This window comes from Rhea pennata, chromosome 15 (assembly GCF_028389875.1).
Source record: "Rhea pennata isolate bPtePen1 chromosome 15, bPtePen1.pri, whole genome shotgun sequence".
NCBI lineage: Eukaryota > Metazoa > Chordata > Aves > Rheiformes > Rheidae > Rhea > Rhea pennata.
In genome coordinates, this window is record NC_084677.1 from 6,333,752 (window position 1) to 6,356,864 (window position 23,113).

Here is a 23,113-nt window from a genome sequence, read left to right on the forward strand (position 1 = left end):
GAATTTTTAAGTGCTATTATTGATTTTATAGAAACATGTGTAAGTAATCTATGATTTCAGGTTAAATTATGTACATGTAAGTGTCTTTCGCTAGAACTCATAACAAATGTATGGTCTCTTACACCTCAACACAGAGCCAGATGACTCCTGTTTGGAAGCTAGCTGTAGTCCCAGGGGAGACAATAGTTATTTGCTATTTATTGTTACAGACAGCTGCATTACCAGAGGGATTTAAGGACATTTAGCACAACACATGCACTCTGTATGAACTGTATGAACATGCCCTTTTGCAAATACACCTTCCCCTCTCAGTGCTGCCTGGAGCACTGAAACTTTCAGGCATTCCCTCATCTGCAATTGCTGGCACCTGTTCTACAGGAACAAATAATTCCAGAGGCCTGTCATTTTCTTCTCCAGCTGCCATCTCACCTTCCAGTCTCCTAAAGACCCTGTCACCCTTAATCACAGTTTTCTTTGTGATGGAAATCATGGGTGAAGAACCAGACAGGTTCCAGACTTGCCCACAGCAGAATTCTGTTCACTTTATTCCATGCGAAAAGGTTGGCAGGAAAAATAAGAAGACAAGGGTGAAAATGCAGATGTACTACGATGGACAACTACACCACATGCAGAAGAACATGAATATCTCTCCTCTTTTATTTTCTTTCTCAGTAACTCATTTATCCATGTGGAGGTCCAGTATACTAATTTTCCAGGCAACAATCGTGGTGTTATAAGGTTTGGGTAGAATTAAGTATTGTCCCTGTAATACTGAGGAATAGCTTTCATCCAAAGCTCTCCAAACTTACCTATGCTAGTTTCAGGTCACTAGCGCTGGTTTACATTAGTGGAGCCTGAATTCACATCTATTCATTAGGAACTCCTTCAGCCAGACTTTCAGGTGCTCACCATCTATACAGCCTTTTGTCCAATTTAAGCATCTACATGGAAGCAAAAATAAAAAACAGCAGCCATTCTTAGGACAGTACTAGACAGACACCTAACATAAAAACCCTTGGAAATTTTGGCTGTGTTAGAAATGCTAAGCCTTTTGAGGAAGCTAGCTCTCAGTAGTAATCCTCTGGTTCTGTAACAGGACTTAATCTAATCTAAGGATATTGGGATGGTTATGTGCTGCTGAGATAAAACAAGAAAAGATTTTGTAGAGACTATGGCTAATATAAGAATGAATTCCTTCAAATTTCACAGTGTGAGGGCTAGACTGGGCAGAACTTACATTAATCATTTTTCAGGTTTACTGTTTTGGCATCACAGCTCATGAATTTTGCTCTGATTGAATCCAGCATTCAATGACAGACTCTGCTAAACCAGCAAACCTCATCTGATTGCTGCTTGGAATAATATTCAGTCCAGATCTGGCCAGAATTCAAATCTCAGTCACCATGTCCCACACTATGATTTGTAATGGAAGTTGAATATCATTTTCATTGTCAAATCTTGTATCAAAAATACCTGTGCAGTTAAGGTGTAGAGTGATGCTCTTATTCAAATATAGTCACCCTATACCATTCTTCTCTGCGGTCATTACGTTAAACAAAAATGGCACATTTTGGAGTATTATATGCCTCATTTCAAAAAAACTGTAAGAAAATGTACGTACTTCTACTGCAAGATTATGTGCATATGCTGAAACTACATTGTGCTTGTTAAGGACTTGGTAAAGACTTCTATTACCTTCAGTGGTCTTTAGATCAGACACTAAGTGGGGCAGCATATACAGAGCAGGTTTCAGAGGAAGGTTTAACTGTGCACCATCTATTTTATAGCACCTTTAAACCAATATTTACAATAGCTAGCATCAAGTGACTCACTGCTTAAAATACTTCCAAACACACTATTGACAAACCTGCAATTTGCCTTCCATCTTCAAACTCTGAATGGTTATTTTTGGCCCTATCTCTTTTTATATATTGACAGTTAACTTTTTCAGCATAGAATGTGTATTGACGGAGCCATCAAGAGAACAAACACATTAAACCTAAAACAACAAGCAAAAGCTCTAAATAATACAAAGCTGGACCTACAAGCATGTATGCTGAAGAGCTTTAGATAGCTGGGTCTGTAAATAGATACTCAAGCTTCCACTTGGGCTCATGTAGCAAACAAAACAAAAGCAAATCTTGCAATTAAACAGACAACAACAATTTATGGTATTAGGTCAAAGCTAGACTCAGCTTCCCTGGCTCCAGACATTCTGCAGCACATTAGTCATACAAGCAACTTCAATCTGTTCAGAGCTGCCTTGCTAAAAACTGCACCAGCAAAATGTTTGTTAATTTTTTTTATCTGATAAAAATCTACTATTACTGGTTTAGACGAGACCAGCCAATGGACAAAGTAAAGCATAGCTCTGCTCTGCTACAGTCCGCCTGGGCAGTCAACTTATGGCCAGTTAGTCACAAGAGCTAGCAGGCACCGGGATACACAGCAGCTGTGATTCTCCAAGGCCTTACTTTCTTTGCCAAGACTTCTAGTTGAGAAGAGAATCTAGCCCACTGCTTTTGTCATGTTTCTTTCATCTGTTATTTGTAAGGAAGAAAACAGCTGCAGGTCAAGTATACTCAGGGCACTACAGCCGCAGGAATCACCTTGACTAATGCGTACTATCCTAAGATAGAGGCTTAGACATCTGAAATTACACATCCCTAAGTAGCACAGGAGCAAAATACAAAACGGAGAATAAGAGTTGCAAGAAAAAGTAGCATTATTTTTTCACAAAGTCTGAAGATAGACAGACATTCTCAGTCCTCTGTCTTAGATTCTAGACTTTGATTCATTTCTATTTCCCTCCACTTCCGCACTCAGTTCAGCAGTCTTGAGGCAACTGTTTTTATCACGAGGCTGTGTATGCTTTCTCTTTTATAAATCATCCCTGTCTCGGTAGGATGCAGCATTACAGACCAGTCATTTGCTTCAGGAAAGGGTTTCCTTCCCTCTGGCAGTAAGATCTCTTCTCCTCTCATGTTTGTGGATCTGGGCTTATGAAATAAATATTGGTTTAGTAACTTCAGAAACAAAACCGCCTTGTCCTTGTGTTGCATGAAGAATGTTGGCTTGATTTTAGGTATCTCAAAGGATTAAGATCATGGCTGGAGATTTCAGGATAATTTCTTTGGGGAATTTTCTACCTTTCTGTGACAGGTGGGATCTGCAACAGCACTCAAAGCCAGTATGCAGAGGCTTATCTCTTCACATAGCCAGAGAGATGCACATATTTCTGTGCCTGTGGAAGCATACCCAGCATGTTAAATTCCAGGGATCACCCTTTCAAAGGGGCATAAGGAAGTTGGTTTACGCTTTCTGTTAACTTGTGTAGGGTGCTAAGGAGGAAAACAGGAATATTTTCCTCAGGTTCTACCTACGCTGCAGACAGGAGATGTGGGAAAGCATTTGTGAAGTAACTGTAATCATAAATCAAGATGATGTTATCAGGAAGAATGCAATGGCATGGGATTCATCATGGAGCACAGAAGCCTGACAGGAGCATGGTGAGTCTACACTGAAATTCGTCTGTCAGCATTGTTGTTGAAACTGAAGCTAAACAGAATAAACCTGTCAGAGCAAACCTGGCCTGAGTATGCCTACATGGCATCTCAGCGTCACTTCCAGTTGGAGTGTGGTTTTCTCCCCACTGTCCCAGATACAAGGATTGCTAGACCTCTGAGGAATTAATATGCCAACAGCAGCATCTTACTTTACTCTTTTTGCCATCTTGGGCTGTAACAGTTGCTTCAGGTAGCCACAGCTGTCACCAACAGGTTGCAAGGGCAGTATGAGAGCCAACAAAGAGGGAACAATTGCTTTTAGGCCTTGAACATGAGTGTGTTGAGGGTCACCAAAAACCCTACTTGTTAAACCATTTGCTGTTAAGGTTATATATCTCTTCTAATTTTAATGGTAGATTTCCTATCAATATAGTTTCTTTTATTTTTCTATATTATCTTTCAGACTCTTCCTTTGTACCCTCTACAGGAATTGTCTTTATTGGCAGTTCCATTCCTCTTCCAAATTGTTTTGTATGAAACTTTATTGAAAAAGGAATGAAGCCTACTCATTACATTCAGACAATGTGGCAGTTACTGAAAACCTGAAAAAAGTCAGATGTGATGAACTTGGATGAACTTTGGCTTGATTTTGTCCTTTCTTGGAATATTTCTGGATTTTTTGTGGCAAGGAACGGAAGGAGGAGCTTAGTGCTAGTTGGCTTATGTGACTAGACATGACTGATCGTAAAGCTTTCTTAAGAACATTGGGCTGTTTAGAACATCATTCACATTCCTGGTTGCAGCTGCCTTTAAGGCTTAACAGTCATGATGAAATCTAAAGTTCTTTATTTCTAAAATTACAGTACAATCCTCCAGATTTTCCCTTCACTTGAAATGGAGGAAATGCCCCAAATCTTAGTGGGTATACATTGCTTTTGCAATCATATCTGAACTGGCTTTTAATTTTATCTGAACATGGCTTTTAATTTCTATCCTCACACTACTCCACTGGGGCAGGGTACTGCATCATTGCTGCAGAACTTAAGTACCAAGAGGTTTAGTGATCTGTCCCAAGTCATATAGGGCCTATGAAAGAGAAGACAATTGCACCAGGCCTTGCCACCAAGAGAAGACAATTGCCACCAGGTCTTTGGCCCTGGCTAATGACTGGATTCTTTTTACATCTTTAAAGAGAAGAGATGGAAAAAGACTTTCTGCATAGATAAATGAAAAAGCAAAAGAGCACAGGTATGCTCTCCCTTCAGTTCTAGGAAAATTTTCTCTTGACTTCAGTTAGCTCCATCCATTGGTTTATAGCACAGTTTCCTCCTCTGACTGAAAGAGTGAAGAGACCGTCTGAGTCTTTCTACCTGTTCACATAAATGAGTGCTCTTTTGATTGCTCTGTATGGAACAACAGTGACATGTAGTGGCTATTCAAGTAAAGCACAGCAATGTAGAACTGGGAATGCTGTATCATAGGGACTGTTACTGTACAGTAAAATTTTATTAGTATATAAGGTTATCAGCTAGTTGGGTGGCCATCTCACAATAATGGTTAATAAATGAGTTTTGTGAAATACCAAGTTATAATTACATGCATTACAAAATTCACCTCAAACACTAATTCACACTGCATCCTCCTTTCTCATGCAACAGTGCTATTTAGAGGGTAATACATTGTAACCTGATTTCCAAGTTAGCAGAAAATATTTGTATTGACTAGCAGTGCTTGTGTGGGTTACAACTGACAGGGCAAACTTAAACCTCTGAGTGTAATGAAAGAAAATCTGATGAAAATGATTCAATCTCTAAATGTGTCATTGGGAAGGTTTAGTAAAATCATTTATCTGACTTGAGGCAACTGAGTAGGAACATTCCCATCGGACAAGGTGGACTATGGCAATGAATATTGGTTAGCCCAAGGTCACAAAGTTAATCGGTGGCTAAATAGGATTTTGGGGATGCATTTGTCAGTTTGGAGGGGCATGCTGCCTTCTGATAGCCTTCAGTATTTTAATGCTTGTCATGTTGTCTAAATTCCAAAGAAATTAGGAGTTACAGGGAGATTTGCTATGCAATAAGTTTGCCTTCTGTGGGATTACTTTCTGAAATCCTTGGGGCATCTGTTCTCACAGGCTTACCCAAGACACTGGGGTTAATCATAAGGTTAACTGTCTTTGAAAAGATGCAGGCTTACCTGTATCAAATTCAATCTTCTTCCCAAATAGGTGAGTACACAGTTAATCAGGCTTTTAGAAATAAAATGGCAGAGAGGCAGTTTTAAAAAGAGTGGATGTGGGAGTCACTACCTCAATAAAGAATGCAGAATTGCTCAGGGTAGGATTGATGAGCTCTATATTGTGTGTAGGAAGAGGCCCTTGAAGTTAGAAAGGGCAATTTGAATTATAGGACAGATATCCCAGTTGTTATGGTGACAGAGCTGTACTGTGAGGGTCCCTTTGCATTTCTATTGTTGCCAAGGAGGAGGAGTAAAAGGAGTTTCTGGTGAATAGGAGAGCTGGAAGGTGAGCCCAAGACAGACTCTGAGAGGCACATCTGGGCCTAGAAAAGGTGGAGGAGCAGTAGCTTGATTTTTGTATTGGTTATATGTACAGGAAACAGACCTTGTACATATGTACAGGAAACGTTCATATTGCTGATATAAGAGCCTTGTGGTTAATCAAGACATGAATCAGAGACCCCCTGTGGGGGGAATAACAATCTTACTTGCAAGAGGAGGCCAACCCAGCAAGGCTCCTGCTACAGACTTATAGTCATGTGTTTCTGCATGCTAATTTGACCAACAAGCGTGCACTAGTCAAACAATAAAGACTGTTCTCTGCCATTTTGTTAATCAGCCCATTCAGCAAAGTTGTTGGTATTCAGTTGGATTATTAATACCAACTCCCACTTACAGTTTCATCTGTGGCAAGCCACAAGTCAAACAGCAGAGTTCCCTATAAGAGAGGGTCACTGATGATGTTGTCTCTTCTACCAGTTTGCATTTGTTATTTCAGTGATGCCTACAGGACAGTCACAGAAAGTTGGTTCAAACCCCTATTACTACTATGTGCTGAGTACCTCAAGGCTGACACCAATGTCTTGGATATGATCAGAGGATTGAAGCATTCAGTTAGAGGATTTTTTAAATTGCCACTTGTTTAGTAAACTATGCAACTCATAGTAGCATGTCCCATCATTTGGGTGTTTGCAAAAACTATAGCAGAAGCTTAGACAATGAAGAACTGAGCATGAGGCAATTCTGTGGGTGAAATTTGAATCTAAAAGAGAGGCTTGTGAATGCCTTGATTTCTGTTGGCTGAGAAAGCATCCTGTGGTTACTTCTTTCTTCTTTTGGTTTTATTAAATACTGTCATATCTTATTTATATTTTTATATTGTTCACTGCATTAAACATGTCTCCTATCTGTAACTTCTCTGAATGAAACAGACCTGGTCTTTTCTGCTTCTCCTTACCTAGAATTTTTCCATTTTCTTAGAACTACCTTGAACCAAATCAAGATTCTATCATACTGAATGGGAATGAACAGGAAGGAGATGCAGCTTCCAAGTTTGTTGGCTACAGATGTTGCCATACCTGTAATGTTTTGTATTTCTGAAGAGAAAGGCACATAGCAGAACACAAAATACTTGGTTTTTAAGTGCTACAAATTTTGTTGCTTCTATGAGTTTTTGCCTGACAGTTAAAAAATAATTTTATTTGTGTTTTTTGCATAATTAAATGCTTCACTGTATAATAGTAGGCAAATGGGAGCTGTGATAATAACAGGTTTACAATGCCAAAGGGTTTTCACAGTGCTGTTGCAGCCAACCCCAAAAGGCTGTGGAAAAGACTCCTCCACATTCAGTTTCTCTGTACGCTGCAGGCATTACAGACAATATTAGCTTATAAATATTTGAGGAGGCTAGGTTGGATGGAGAAATATGTTAGCTCCTTCAGCAACCAGATGGGTTGTCCAGAAGCGTAAGCCATTAGCAAATGCTATTCAGCCACTGGCAGACAAATTCATTTTAACACCCAGAGAGCATTACACAGAGAGAGTCCTGACAAGTGTTTGCCTTGTCTTTGGCAAAAATGAAAACAGTAAAATAAACAAAAACTCTTCAGGGAGTTGCCTGCCAACCAAGCAGTCTTCCAGCTAGCTCTGAAATGGGTGATATAAAAAGATTATCACAAGGACTGCCACTTTTAAACACTTCACTGCTCATCAGTTCTGGTCTGCTCCAGTTGAAATGTTAAATCTATTAGTTTAAACCATCATAGGTATGGGACCAGCCTGTAGAGGTGGTATATTTTTAGGGTTTTTTATATGGGAGATGACTTGAAATAATACATACATTCAGTTGTGACTGGCTGATTAGAAATAGCTCATTAAATGATGATAACGTGCAAGCTTGAAGTCCCATATCCCTTCTTCTCTGACATTTTCACAAGTATTAACTTTAGTGTCTTGTTCTCAATAGCAAGGGAACTTGGTTTCTTTTAGGCAATAGTCTGAGAAACTAGGTCATGCATCACAAGGGATTTCAGTCTGTGAATACTGCTTCAGTTACTTTGGAACATGACATTGCATTCCTCTTCCTGCTCTTCTAGTACTTGATTCAGCATATGCAGACTGTTAACCAACTGCTGTTCATCTATATGAGGACTGTAGTTCAGAAACGGGGGAACTATCCCAAAATACTGTTTGTGCAACACACAAGTCTAACAACCTGATCCTGCACCACAACTAAGAATATATATTTACAGGAGATGTCCTACTCTAATATTTTGGCTTTGAAGAATGACAGATATGTCTGAGCAAGACTATGCAGAGGTATATCAGCAGAATCTAGAGTGGACAATGCTGCCACAGTGTCCAAGAGGCAGATTGACTCTAGTAAATGCAAGATGTTAGGGTTGGTCTCTTTTATTTTGACCCTTGTTGCATTCAAAATTCAGTGAAGTCTTGGTAAACTTCACTAAAGTTGCTTAGTTCAAGCTCAGAGCAGAAATTTCTGAACTTTGGGGAAAAAAAACTTTTTTACTGCAAGAGATTAAAGAACTAAAGAATCATAGAAAACAGTATTATGCTATTTCCTACAGAACTCCACTCACATTTTCTGGACCAATCCTGAAGTCTGTTCAGCTCAGTTGTTCAATTTTTAGTCAGCCTGTCATATTCAGGAAATAAGCTATGCTATAAATTATTTTTTCCTCACTATTTGAGGCTTCAGATGCACTTAGCTTGATAGTTTTGACATTTATGCCAGAACTGTAAACTAAAACCCACACTGTTTTATCTAATCAAAACTTAATTGTCTGAAAAATGGCTGTAGCATCTATTGCTAAAGAATAATAATAAAAAAAATCTAAGACTGTCTCGTGATACTTTTTTAAAACAGGAGAGGTTAGCAGTATGTTTCCCATCACCTGACAGTTTTAAGATGGTTAGATCCTGGGAAATGTATCCTAAAGCAGCAGGTTACTGACTTGGATTCAGCAGTTGCTAGATGAAATTCTGTGCACTATAAAATACAAGAGCTAGGGTCCAGTGAGCATACTAGTCTTTTCTGTTCTTCAAACCATACAGAAAATAGTATGTATAAAAATGGTTTCTTTCCAAATACAGTCAACTGCTCAGTTGCCACAAGATGTCAGCAGAGATTGTTGTTTCTGTGCAAATCAGTAAAATAACAAAAAAAGTCTCTGTAATCAGGACATTTAAACTGTGATTACTAGCACTATATATGCTTCACCGAAATGAGAGGTGGTCCAGCAGTGGGGATTGCCACTGCTAGTAGTAGCATCTGCCACCACTATGCTTTCCAACAGTGGAAGGTAAAAGTAACGACAGTTTTAGCAGTAATGACTGCTAAAAGCACTGGCAGAAAGGGGGAAAGAGAAGTTTGATGGCCTACTTAGGGTAGAAGATGCTTTTTAAAAAGCAGCAGAAAGTTATTACAGTAAAACAGTACTATATTGTTTCAACAAAATAATATAATTTTTTGTAACCTAAGTAGTTGAAGATTCCTAATCTAAAATAGGGATGGTAAGAAGCCTGTAGGTTAAACCTGACCTTCAAGGTAGCATTTTCTGGCTTCCAAAAAAGTTTGACTGAATCACTGCGTGCTTTCAATTGCTGGGCTGACAACTATGTCCATTGAATCAAACCGGGAGTACTGAGGCACAGAGGTGCCTCTTGAGTATGGTTATGCTGATTCTAGGGACGGTTCAATTCTGTAGCACCAAGTCAGAGCATTCTTTCTAATCCTTTTGGTCGTGAGCTGGAACAGTTCAGTCTGTTAATATGAAAATGACAGTCAGAAGGCTGGCATATTTTTACTGATGTATCTTGGCTAAATACGAACTGGTTTGCTCTGAGGAATTTTTAAATTGAACCAGAGGAAAGGAAGTGTGCATTGATGAAGGAGGCTCAGATATCTTCATGTTTAGATTTGCACAGTTTTAATTAGTTAAGACCATCGGATTTCATTTGCAGAACAACACAAAACAAGATTATTTGGAGGCCAAGATTATTATAGATCCCCAAGGTGCAAATAAAGCTTTGGAAAATCTAAGTCTTTGGGATCTCATGGGTAAGTTCTAGTTGTCCTTAACAGCTTCAGTCAACTTTGACAGAAAGTAATAAGCTTTCTTCACAGCTGTAGGAAGGGTATGTGAGCCCATACCTGAGGAAGTGGAAAGGCATGGCATGCCTGTGCTGCGGGCATCTCAGTGGAGCAGTTCTCGGCAGATTCTAGCTGCTGACCAGCAAGGCATGGACACAACAAGTCCTGTTTGTCTTCAACTCGCCAATCTTTGCTCTTCGGAAGGAGGAAATTGTAAATCAAATGTGTCTTCATAGAATCAGCTAGAGACAGCTTCTATCAGTCAGGTATATTGGCTTTGGATCAGTGATCAACAAACGCACAGACCTCTGATCAATAAGGGAAGACTTTTCCTTGCTCATTGGGGAATGGGATGCAGAGACATCCAAGCTGCACTACAGGAGCCAGCCCAGGTACAGCACAGATCCACACTGACTTCTTCTGGTTGTATATCTCTGTATTACATTCATCAGCATCTCAACTGAATGTCTTGTACATCTGAAGTTTTCTAGACCCCAACGATTCCTTTGATCTCTCCTATTCTCCTCTGCCATCCCTCAAAGTAAGTAGCCTCTCAATTAGTGCGTAGTATTGGCCAGTATCTCTGTGCAATCTATCAGTTCAAACAAACTCTGCTCTACTCAATATAATAATGTCTATTTTTTTTCACTTTAAATTTGGCCAATTACCTATAAGCTTATAATTCACAAGAAGGTAAGGGGAATAGTCAGTTTCCTCATATCAGTAATGCATTTTGGGGAAAATATAGCAAAGAATTGGGTATTAAATAACCATCAGTTTCAGTATGATTAAGAAATTGATAAAGTCACTTGTACCAAATCAGAGGAAGTCCTTTCCAGAATATTTTCCCTTTCTAGTATAACTCTTCTTAGTTGACAATTTTTTTGGGGGGGTATGGTAATCTGAAGGGATCTAAGAGAAATTCAAGGGTTATACAAATCTACAAGGGCAGGAAATACTCTTTATCACTATTGTGCCAGATATTGCAGAAAGATGGAATGAGAAATTTAGGAAAGCCATAGAAATGAGAATTACTCAAATTCAATGATAAATTCCTTGGCTCTTTGCAATCTTTCTGATCACCTGAGTATTTTTTATTGTAGCTGCGTACATGTCTAATAAATACCTACCACACGTGACACAGGCACTTCAAAAGCATCACATTAACTGTAGAATAGATCTGCAGAAAAAAAGTCAAAGAAAAATAGCTATTTTAGATTTTTCTTACTTTTGTAAATAATTCCCAGCTCTGAGATACCATTTTATTTAAATTTTCACCATTCAAAACCATTGTAAAAGCATATCTGTATTAAACATTAAAAAAATCGAATGGTACCTTACTATAACAACTTACAGTAATGTCTGAGTAATATCATACAAATGGTTTGATAATGTTAAGCAGCTTCACCAGGAACTAAGCCACAGAATTTATATTTTACATAAGACATGTAAAATAACTTACTTAAGTGCATGGAATTTTGACTACAAAGGATTTTTTCTTGCTTTACTAATAGAGCTGGTTTGGTATGCTTTAACTTGTAAAATGACTCAGCAATACAGTCCCAATGTAAGGCAACATGGAAAATATGTGAAAATTAATGTAAGAACTACTGAAAAGTACAAATTTTACTGGCTGTTCACAGAGCTTATACTGCTCAGTCACCTAACTTCAGAATTTCTAACTTCATCCTCATGACAAGAAAGGTGCCCCAACTAAGGCTTTAGACTAGGATTCAGAAATTCTGGTTCCATATGACCTGGGATGGTTCAATTCTTTTCTCCTTCAGGTGTCCATTCATAGCATGGTAGTAATAATGTTTCCTTGTATCGTCAAAGACTGCAAGCTCTTGGCAGCTGTCTCTCACAATTTTTTCTAAAACATTTGGTACTTTGGGACCAAGATCAGAACTGAGCTCCATAGATACTTCCTTATGAGTAAACATGCAATTTTTAGCACAAGAAACAATGATAAAATTATTTTGCTATTTAACAAAGGTAGGTAAATTATACCTTTTGCACTACTGGAGGAAACACATTTCTACTACAGTAGAAATAGTGAGGGACTTGCCCAATGGCACAGTGTGCCTTGCTGACACAGCTCAAAACAGAATTTGGTCTCCTGAATTACAGTCTTGAACTGGAATATGCAGAAGCCTTCTAGAAATACATGAGCTAGCAGAAACGTAGTAGAGCTATTAACTCATTCAGGTCATCCCAGTCCATAGCAGTTGGTAGAAAATTTCTTCATTAACATCAGTAGGACATGAAGTAAACTGTCTTCAACACTATTAGCCAGAGAAAAAAAATGGTTTTAAAAAACTAGGTTTCTTTGCACTTAAGATGAAATTCTGGTATCCTATATGTCCAGTCTTACTCAACTGTTTTTAAGTTAACAAATTAGTTAACTTAATAACACATTAAATTAAACATATTCTAGCACAAAGCATGTTGTTGATTTCATGATAAGGAAGCATCTATTACATAGGTTTTCTGCATGATTTAGTAGAAAAAGCAACTACTCATAAATTGAAAGCAGTAAGTATGGGCTTCTGCATTCCCTGAACATCTGACAGATTGGGATTGGCTGCAGTAGTTAGCTAAAATATCTGAAAAGCAGCCATAGCTTTCTCTTGAAGTAGACTCACCATTACACTGCACTTCAGAAGAACTTCACCATGGTCACTAGAGACCACAGTCACTACTGTCTGCAAGATAACTAATATCAAGTCATTCACAGCATCTAGACTTTACATCCCTTTGTTTCATCATAGCACCAAAGCTCATTTTAGAAATTAGCTCACTTCTCTGTTTTCACAAAAAAAGAGTGTGACTGTGGTGGAGGAGAGAGGAGGACCTCTTTGGAGAGACATGAGGGAAAAGAAAGATCCTGTAATCAAGGAAAGTGAGTAATAGAATCATAGAATCATAGAATCAGTAATGCTGGAAGGGATCTCTAGAGATCATCCAGTCCTGCTTGACCCCCCTGCTCAAGCAGGGTCATCTAGAGCATGTTAGACAGAAATAGCACACTCTCCTTGGGTTCCAGTGTATATATATTATGTTCCTCTATGGGCCTCCAAGGGCAACAGGAAGATCACATAGTCTACCACAAAGTTAACAATTTCAGAGTATCTCTGATGGACAGAGGTTGTCAACATTATTGTGATCCTAGGCATACTTAATAGGAGACTCAGAAAAGAAACCAAAGGCTAACTGGACTGCGCAGACTGGCCTGCAAGGTTCTCTAGAGCACTTTGCTTAGTTCAGTCAGCTCTCTTTGAAGAGAGAGCGAGAAATATGTCTTGTTCTAAGCAATGAATGGAGATTTCTCATGAGCTCTCAGCTGAAATTATTGTGGAAACACAAACAGAACAAAGTACTTCCTTCTAAAGTCACAAAGGGTTCCTTATGGAGAACATTTGAAATGTTTTACAGCTTTATCAGAATCTCTGTGTTTTGTAGCTACATGTGAGAAGAAGAGTTTATGGCAGCTGGCAAGACTCTCTCAGTCACAGCCTAACCACTTTATTATCTCTAGTGACCAGGCAAACCAAGTAATCCACATTTCTAGCCTCTGTAGAATTCTGTTGTTGCACTGATACCTGTTGTTCACAATGCCTGTTCATGTCGCTGTTTCAGGCCCACAACTCTTGCTGCCAGAAGAAACACAGCCCCGGTGAGCACTTCTGCAACAAAGGAGATCCACACTAGTGCCAAAGACCAGCCAAACCTGATGTCGATTTGTACCAAGAGATCCTTACTTCTCAGAAGGCAAACTGCTTCTTTGAAGGCAGCAGCTGAATATGCAATATAGACGCTGATCCCAGTAAGTGTAACAAGAGCTGGGAAAGAAAAATATATTCAGCTAGTTAGGATGTCCTGCAGAAATTAAAACTGCTTAATCTGACACCTCTTAGGGTTCCTTTGTATCTATCCAGGCAGGATTCCTGGTTAGTCTCTCTTTACCTTTCAAATCTAGTTGAGGCTGTTTTTCTGAGAAGGAAAGGGGAAAGGAAGTAAAGGGAGGGTTAGAGGGTTTTCTATGTGAGAAATCCCATGGAGAAAAATATTCTTGCATTTTAGGTTGGTGACTTGAATTTAGGCTGGTTTCTAATTTTGGGCATCCTAAGTTCTGAGTGTTCAGTGTAAACGTATTCATCCTCACTGTCAGTTGTCACCAAGTGTTGTGAGGTCCTGGCTATTGAGCTCTTGTGAATAATTGATCCAAAAACATTCTTGAAGCAGATTAGAAATAAATATTGAAGGCACTCAAAAAAATAGCCAGCTGTTTTCAGAATAAAAGGACTGTATAAAAGCTGACAAATATAGGAAATGGCACATTTAAGAAGGGTAGGTGCTAGATCTTGGGCCTGGCATCTATGGTAGTCAAAGAATATGGACTAACTTACACACCTACTAGATCGCAGGAGGGGAAAAGGCAAAAAGAAGGCTCTGAATTAAAGAACTGTGGTCTAGGGAAAGTAGGAGACACTGGAACACTTTCAGGACAAGATAGTGCCTTATCTGATAAGACTCTGATTTGCTTTTATGTTAAATCAAAGTGTAAGTCAAGGTGCACATGTGTTTTTGGAAGGAAGACAAATTACGTAGAGGGAAGAAAAGAGTATTGGATCATCCAAGAGTCCAAATCCATACTCATATTCCCAACTTTAGCCACACTATTATGCCTGTGTCTTATTCTAGGTCTCTGCAAGGCTCCAACATCACTTCTCTATACTTTTTGCCAGCAGAAATGGAAATTACTGTTTTGTTGAAGTTTTTAACAAACTGGGTTCTGTGATCTTTCTCAAACGTGGCTGCATTTAGGAAATGGGGAAGTACGATGTCCCGGAATGTGGAACATACTCTTTTTGGTGTTTTCCATTAAAAAAAAAAAAAAAAAAAAACACACTCAGTTTCTGGAACTGCACCATAGCATATTTTTCTGCTTGGACAGCATTGTCTGATCAATACCAAACTTCATGAACTGGAAAATCCTGTAGAATGGTACTTATCTGCTACATGTATCAAGCCTCAGTGCAGCTGAAACAGCCAGACCAGACTGCTTGAGCAGGAGGACAGTCTGGTCTCACATCAAAGGCCACCCTTTAGTCTGGCCATGCTGTCCTGGCAAACAGCACCAGCTGCATCTTCAGAACAAATTCTAACACCACTCCTAATACTGTCTCTGTGTTTCTTCCCTCTTGGCAAACCCAAGGGTCTTAGAAAGGCATGGTACTCCACACCTCAGTGCGATAATCATGCCCTATACTTCACAGCTTTTCATCTTTAACTTACTATTTACATCAGTTTCCAAATAGCCTAAGTACACCTTTTTAGTGACTATAGCTTTTTGATGTACTAAGGAAACAGAACTTACTTATATTTCTCACAAAAGAAAAGCATTATAGGAGATGGTTGGTCTATGTAAAAGCATTGGAGACTGCAAGGGTCAGTCAAGAATTTGAGACAGCTGCACATTTGCTTCCAGTAATCTCTTGTCATTGTTTTCTTAGAAGCAGAACTGTATGATCAAGTGATAAGGATCAATACTGAGGGTTTCATTTTCTGTTGGAGAAAATTTCTATTTCAAATTGCATTGTGAAACAGTACTGAGAGTCTATTTGGGGAAGAAAATGAGGACAGATTTAAGTTCAATTATCCTATCTTGATGGAAAGTTTTTATTTTTAAATCATATGTGGATTTCTAAAACAGAGTTTTTAGTTACAGTAAAAATAATAATAAAACACTGAAGTTTAAAAGAGTTGCACTTCAAAATGAAATGTTACACTTCAACTAAAATAACTCTTTGGGGTTTTCTTTTATGAGAATTTCAAAACATTAAATTTAATTTTGCTAATCTGAATAGGAACAATAAAAATAAGAACAAAACACAATTTCCATCCCCAGTAAAAGGCTGGTTATGAAAAGGTTGGTAACAGTGTCACTATTAAATTAAGACAGAAGGGTCAGGAATTGGCAGGTAACAAGTAGCTGAAGTAGCAACACGTGATGGATTTCAGTGGATTTTGGGTGCAGTTACTGCACTCATCTTCCATGTGAACTGTCCTGCTATTCTTAGCCCAGCTAATGACAGAAAAAGAGGAAGGGTTTTATATCTAGGGTAACTTTACAGAGCAGTACTTTCAGGATCCTTATCAGACTATTATGGGTTGAGGCAGACCACTGTCACATCCTCGTTTAGAGCTAGGATTAGGACTCATTTCTCTTGCTGGTGTGAACAAAGCCCTGTCTCATTAGAATTACAGAAGAACTCTCATGTTATTTTAGAGCAAAGATATATTAAATATATAAAAGTTCATCATCTTTGTCAAAGAACATCCTGTGCAACTGGCATTTGTGAAAAATCAGAAAACTCTTCCTATTACTTAATCCCCAAATCAACCTTCTGATTAGAGTATAAACCTCTTTAATCAGTGTTACACTTGAACATAGTGGTCCAGTAATCTTCAACTTCTTCCCCATACAGTGTTTGGCCTTCTTACAAATCACTGAAGTCCTAGAACCTGGTGCTGTGACCCGAAGCTGTCTGTGGTAGGCTGTGCTGGGGTGCTGCAATAAGCTGAAGGCCTTTGTGACCCCACAGAGTTTGGAGACAACACTCTAGTCCAAACCTAACAATAAAGCTAACCCAGGAATCTCTAACAAGAGGGTTTGACAACTTTATTGTATTTAACAACAAGCAAGATCCTTTTCAGGAATTCAATGCAAATGTCTTTGAGAAAAATTCATGTATCTTAGTATTTGTAAGATCAATATAAGGCAATGGAACCCCAGCCTTTACTACTTCCAAAGCTACTTCTCCACTGCTTCATATTTAAAACCCTGTCTCTAAAGAGCTGAGCCTTGTGCTAGGAAGGTATTTAAACCTTTGTGTTAAACACACTGTGCTCAAGGCATGACTTAACTCCACAAAGGCATATGGCTATGTCTGATCATTTGGCTTTCTTGGCTATAAGTGGTAACTTTCTGTTCCAGAAACTCATCAGGAGCTGATTTAGGCACCAAGCAAATGAACACTGGCATTATTCTGAAAGCAGACTCTTACTTAGCTCTTTTCCCTAACAAGCAAAGTAATGTTCCCCAGATGTAATCTCGTATTATCTAAAATGATTAAGCCAGGAGTTTGATATAGTACCTCCAAAAAGAAAAAGTAGTCCTGTCATTAGAAGCAGTAGGTAGGCCCTGGCAAGAATACTGATGAATCCAGTCATTCCTCCAAAAATCATCAATATCAGGCTGAGGGGCATCAGGATGACAAATGTCCCGTGCATGTCTGAAGAAAAAGGAAGAATGTTAATATTTTTTTATGGTGTCATTGAATGTATCACTACAGAATACATAGCCCTTAATCAGGATCAGAGTCTTATTCTGACAGGTGCTGAATAACCAAGGAGTGGGACAATCTCTGCGGTTTCCAGTTTAAATAGGTAAGACAAATAATGTATAAAGAAAAAGGTATCATACAGAGTGAGCCTCTCAGAGGATCACAGTGTTTCAAATAGAGACCACAAAGATAAAGGATATGTCTACGTGGACACGTTTAAGCAATTAAATTGTTCTCAAATATTAAACCTAACTAGATAATAGGTGGTGCATTGCATATTAGGTAGCCATTGGCAACCTTAATCAAAAGTAACTCTGGTTATCTGAATAATATATACCACAGTGAGTGGCACTCTTCTGTTTGGGAGGTGATATCCAGCAGATGCTTCAGTTAAACCATTTCTTTTCTCTCATGTGCTCTCTGCTGAACTGAGCTATCAAATTGCTGATCTCTTCCTTTATTGCTGCTGAACAACAGGTTAACATTAGAATAAAATTTTTCTATCCAGCTCCGACTATTTTTGTCTGTTATTGCTCTGTATAGCAGTTTCACTAAGTACATTAACTTATCCTGGTTGCTTCCTCCCATGCTGAAGGCTTTACATTTGTCTTTACTGATCCCTACAACTTTTTAATAGCTGTGCAAACAGTGGGTTGCTATGTATTTTTTTCTAGCATGCTGTTATTTCCATCATAAACCATCTTTGTCTCACTGTTCTCTCTCATGCAATCAAAAGTCATCTATTCACAATGCTTTCCTAGAATAATAAGAAAAAAATATATAGAAATTCCAGCTTCCAGTATCCATTTATTTCATACCAGAATCAAGAGCAGAGTTACCCTGAAAGGAAAACTTAAATTCCATTTTCTGAGGAGTTCAGGTTCCAACCTCTCATTTAATTTCACAGAGGAACAACCACACAACATTAGCTAGTCCTCAAGGAAAAGGAGTAATTTATGAGATCAGAGTTTGTCTGTGATCAGATAATCAATATTTTTAAATCACTAACTCCTCACTGAAGTGGAGGTATGCTACCTTCCACTGGCTAAGGATCTAGCTTATCCTCTTCAATATCATGACAAAGATGTGACAGAACAGTAGATGAACTTGGGCTGCCTCTGTGCTTTGCTGTTTTGGATAAATTAATTTACTCTATTTCTTTGGAGCTGTGATTTGTTATGTATTGCTCTGGAACACCAGCTTGACTTTGCTGATTAGGTAAGGATTGATTATTACCTTGTTAATAAAGTTAAGAATTATTCCCATTTTACTTTCTACACAGAGAAGAAGAATCTGCAAGTTGATCTTCAGTTTTCCTCTTTCTTGGAGAAAGCAATTAATGCATGAAAGTAACTTACTTCTTCCTCATATTCCTCACTTGTACTACTATAAATTCACTGAAGTGAGTTGAAGAAGGTTGGTGTAAATTAAAAGGGAATTTGCTCTAAGGTTAATAAAAGAAAATGCAACATATCTTTGTTCAGTTCGAGAACAACGCTGCAGTTAGAGTCATCTTGGTGGCCTTGCAGGGCCTTGCAGTATGTTAAGAGCTTACATATGTATTTGGAGGAATCTTTCAAATATTCCGAGTGAGCTAACAAAACCTATAAAAATCTATATTTTCACAGCAAATGAGTCTCTCATACTTCCCTGTCAGTGCTAGCTGATGCACAGAAAGTAGGAATGCAGCATTCTGCAGTAGAGGGAGCACTTTTTCTCGTTGCTTCTAAGCCTGAAGATACCCCCTGAGTTTTCTTTCAACATAATTAGCCATGGCTCCTGTTGTTGGCTAAGAAACTCAGCCAGCTACGAGTTCTCAGACATTAACAGTCGAATCAATCTTCAGCTTACGATGTATAAACTAGGATGTCACAACTGTTTGCAAATCTTAGATGAATACCAAAAGGAGAATCACAGAATCACAGAAATAGTCGTGGAACTTAGTTCTTAAGTTTTGTATAATTAGAACTGGTTGTCAGGCATATGATGTGAAATGATGTGACAGAACAGAGATTTGGCACACAATTTAGTACCTGTTTTCTTTAGGGGTGGCAAAAATAGGCTGCTCTTCAGACCCACTTGTGCTTCCTAATAGTATTAGGCCTGTTTCTGAACCCTGACCTCTTAGATTTGGTCTTATATGTACGAGGTGAACAGACCTTTGGGGGATAAATCCAATACAATTGCCATTAAAAGAGTACGAATGCAAGAATGGTGCACCTCTGTCCTCAGATCTGATTTTTCTGGGAGGCAGCCATATAAATGAGCTCATAATTGAGCCTGTGCTATGTGATTTCCTAGATGTCCCTCACTAGTCAGGCAAAGTTGCTGCTAGCAAACTATACCTCAGGAGAGCAGCGCTAACCGTTGTGTTTCTTTAACTTTCCTTTTTGTGGTTGACTTCAGCTAATGCTCCTTAGGACTGTTCCCTTAGCTAGGACAAGTGTGGGTAAAGAAGATGAGGCTCTGGATGTAAACTTTTCTTTCATAACCAAGGGAAACACAAATCTCAACCTAATTATTCTCCTGTTTACAAGTGTGTTAGCAGAGTGGCAGAGGTCTTAGCATTTCCAGTGGACAGTGTCATAGCTTACATCAATCTATGTCACTTCTGCGACAGTTGCATGCAACATCAGAAAGACTCTGATTTTTGTTCCCCCTCCACTGAAAATAAATTTCAGGGATATCTCAGGTAAAACCTACAAATGCCATTGTGACAGATTTTCTTACATACAGCTGAAATCCTATTTCTTTCGAGTCACTTGCAGCTCTTTTGACATGAAATAGTTAATTGTACTGCATTTGGTTAAACAGCACTTTTATCACCTTCACTGTTCTAATTCAATACCTAATACCTATCTGTGCCTCTTCTATGCAATCTGCATCTGCTTGGGAAACTTATTCTAAAATGCTGCCATGGAAACTATTCAGGAATCTGAATTAATGCCATCTGGCATATGATATTAGGCCATTACATCCCTTGATTAGAAGGCCAGAATTAGTTTAGGGAAGGACATGACTTAAAATATCTTTACTGCGCTTCTGTCTTCAATAACCATCTATGAGAGAAATCCAAACATAAATTTTGCTGTCAAACATCTTCATTTTTTTTTTTAGGTTGAGTTGAAATATGTATTTATGTATATCATACAACTGTCTTCATTCTGATGACATAACCTAATATTGAAAAACACCAAGCATTTTGCACAAAGAAAGGTATATACGCTTTCCCAGAAAACAGAATTCTGGTTTCCCACATCTATTTCTGAATAATACCTGACTTTGCTGTCAGTCTAGTCCAAAAGAGTTAACAGTTTAACTTTTGAAAATATTGAAACAAGCTGCGAAACATTTTAAAAAACGTTCCTTTTTTGCAGCAAGGAATGCTTTGCTTAACTGGAGTTCATGAAGTTTTACATCAGCTAGCTAAGGCTGCTTTACTAAAGCTCTGAACAACCGTCTGTATGAATGACATTTGCAGTGTGTGTTTAGATCTTTTGTAAATCTAGTAGATATTTCTAAATCACCGTCCAAGACAGTACTTGATGAGAAGTAGCTTGTAACAGAAAATTGTGGAATAAACAAGAAAATCGGATGCTATCTAAAGTAATCAACTGCAGATCTAGCAGTCTTGTTAATCTCTTGTTAAGAACATGCTGTAACTTCATTATTTTAAACTGACCTCAGATTTGTTTTTATTATAGGAAATGGTCTCTAGAAATCTGTAATGGTCATCTCATCAGACCTGCTCCAAATGGAAGCAGCTCAGAAGAGCTTAATTAAGGACCTGTTTATCTTCCCCATCTGTAACTAAATAGCCCAAGAGCTGCACTAAGAGCTGCACAAAAGCCTGTAGCTCAAACAGAATGCAGGCAGTAATAGCTATCGGGGCTGTTCTGGAAAGGCTTGGCAGGGCTAGAAATAAACAGTGCACTCAGAAAGCCTGACCTGCTAGGAAGGATGGAAATAACCCAGAGAAACTGTGGGCAACAGTTGTCTGTGAGAACTGTTGTCTCTAGCTAAGCACAGGGCTTCTGAGGTAGAATCCTGTGGACACAAAGGACTGGATTACTTCCTATTCAGTAGAGAAATGATGATAGCAGAGGAGAGCGCACAGGACTGGAGCGCCCCCAGGTACTTAACTGAATTCTGGACTTTAGGTTACATGTTTCCGTTTTCTACTCTTCTCCAGTCAGAAGTCTCTGAGCTAAACTGAAAACCAAACTGCAGAAAGTAAAAATATAATGATGCTAGATTCAGAACAGGTGGGCACTGATAGGAACACCTGATACTAGGTGTAATGATCAATGTCAGCAATGCAATATGGACCCTGTTCTATTCCTATTATACTATTTTCAAATGAGAACATTCATCAGAAGTTGTCAGTCATTAGGGCTCGGTTGCAGTGATGCTACAATTACCTCAGATTTCTGTATGTATGTACTACAGTATGTCCTGTAAGCACTGAGGTAGACGCTCACTGGAACATCTTTGAAGCACCACTCCACTGTTGTTCAGAAATAAATCAGATCTGTTTGTGTATATACTTGCCACATGAATTAAGCTAGAATTTCTATGTATATCATTTGGGGCACATTTCACTTAGCCACCAAACCGGCTTTTGCCAGGTCTTCCAGTTCCAGCATTCCCTTCTGATAACTTCAACCCAAAAGGAGAAATTGTGAGGAACTGTAAATTCTCAAAAGTAAGAGCAGTTGGAGAACAGGGCATTCTGGGACAGGGGCAGGAGTATAAACATATCGCTCATTAAAAAGGAAGTAGGCCTTCATTTTTAGTGGGGAGAGGAGTCAAAACAATTGGCTTGTGATTGTTACAGGGTCCACATCCTGTGAGGAAAACTAGTGGTGTTAAACTAATTTTGTTGAGGAGGAAACTGAGGTAGCTGGAGCATTATAATACCTGAGGTGTTGGTAATTGTTGCTACTGCAAAGAGTAATTGTTTCCCTGCAGAAAGCACTAACCTCCCTGCAGCATTATGGTTCCAAGTATATTGATGTTGAAAAAAAGAATACTGTGGAGAGAATAATTTAAGCAGTTGTGCATGGTCAGTGGCACACAGTCTTAGTTTCATAAAAGAAAAAACATTTTCTTCCAGTCCTTTGTAAGTGGAAACCACAGCCATTAACTGATCATCACTGGATGGCTCAGGAATAAGTAAGAGTGCTAAGCAGAGGTGTGTATCAGGAAATCAATGTTCATGTCAGTAATAAAAAAAAATCGATATTTTTAGGGATTTAATCATGACTTGTAGGTACCTGATGCAGATTGTTTTGTGTGTTGGGGGCAAATCAATTAAGGCAGTCATTAAGAAATAACAGTATTTCCTTTCATGTTTTTCATGTTTTTAGCACTAACCCAGTTTCTGCAGAGTAGACAGGCTCCCAGAATAGTTTGGGGTACAAAGATAAGATCCAAAAGAAATGATCTGTTTTGTAATTTTGCATGTTTACATCTTTAGAGCAAAATGACCTCTTGCATATTGGTCAGATAACACATTACAAATGTTCCTTTGGTGTGATAAAAGAAAAGAAAAAAGATTTGTGGCCATCCGGTTTTAGGCAGCAAGTGCAGGAGAAGGAGGGGAAGCTACAAAAAAAACTCTC

At 38.6% G+C, this 23,113-nt stretch overlaps 1 protein-coding gene across 14 annotated transcripts in view; it reads right to left on the reverse strand.

The window, feature by feature from the left end:
• The window catches only part of TMEM114 (transmembrane protein 114), a 90,248-nt gene that overhangs the window by 63,547 nt on the left and 3,588 nt on the right, over nt 1-23,113 (reverse strand). For 3 of the 14 annotated variants that reach the window (XR_009959954.1, XR_009959951.1, XR_009959956.1), the window contains exons 3-5: nt 17,301-17,438; nt 13,743-13,982; nt 11,271-11,320 (exon numbers count right to left, since the gene is read on the reverse strand). Coding sequence is in view for 7 of the 14 variants with exons in the window: in XM_062588063.1 (XP_062444047.1) it covers nt 13,750-13,982; nt 17,301-17,438 (371 nt within the window). In the remaining 7 variants the exon portion in view is untranslated. Of the gene's footprint in view, nt 1-918; nt 942-5,705; nt 5,758-9,959; nt 11,321-12,052; nt 12,426-13,742; nt 13,983-17,300; nt 17,439-23,113 lie in introns of those variants that run through there. The other 11 variants (XR_009959955.1, XR_009959953.1, XR_009959952.1 and 8 more) reach the window with 11 other exon arrangements.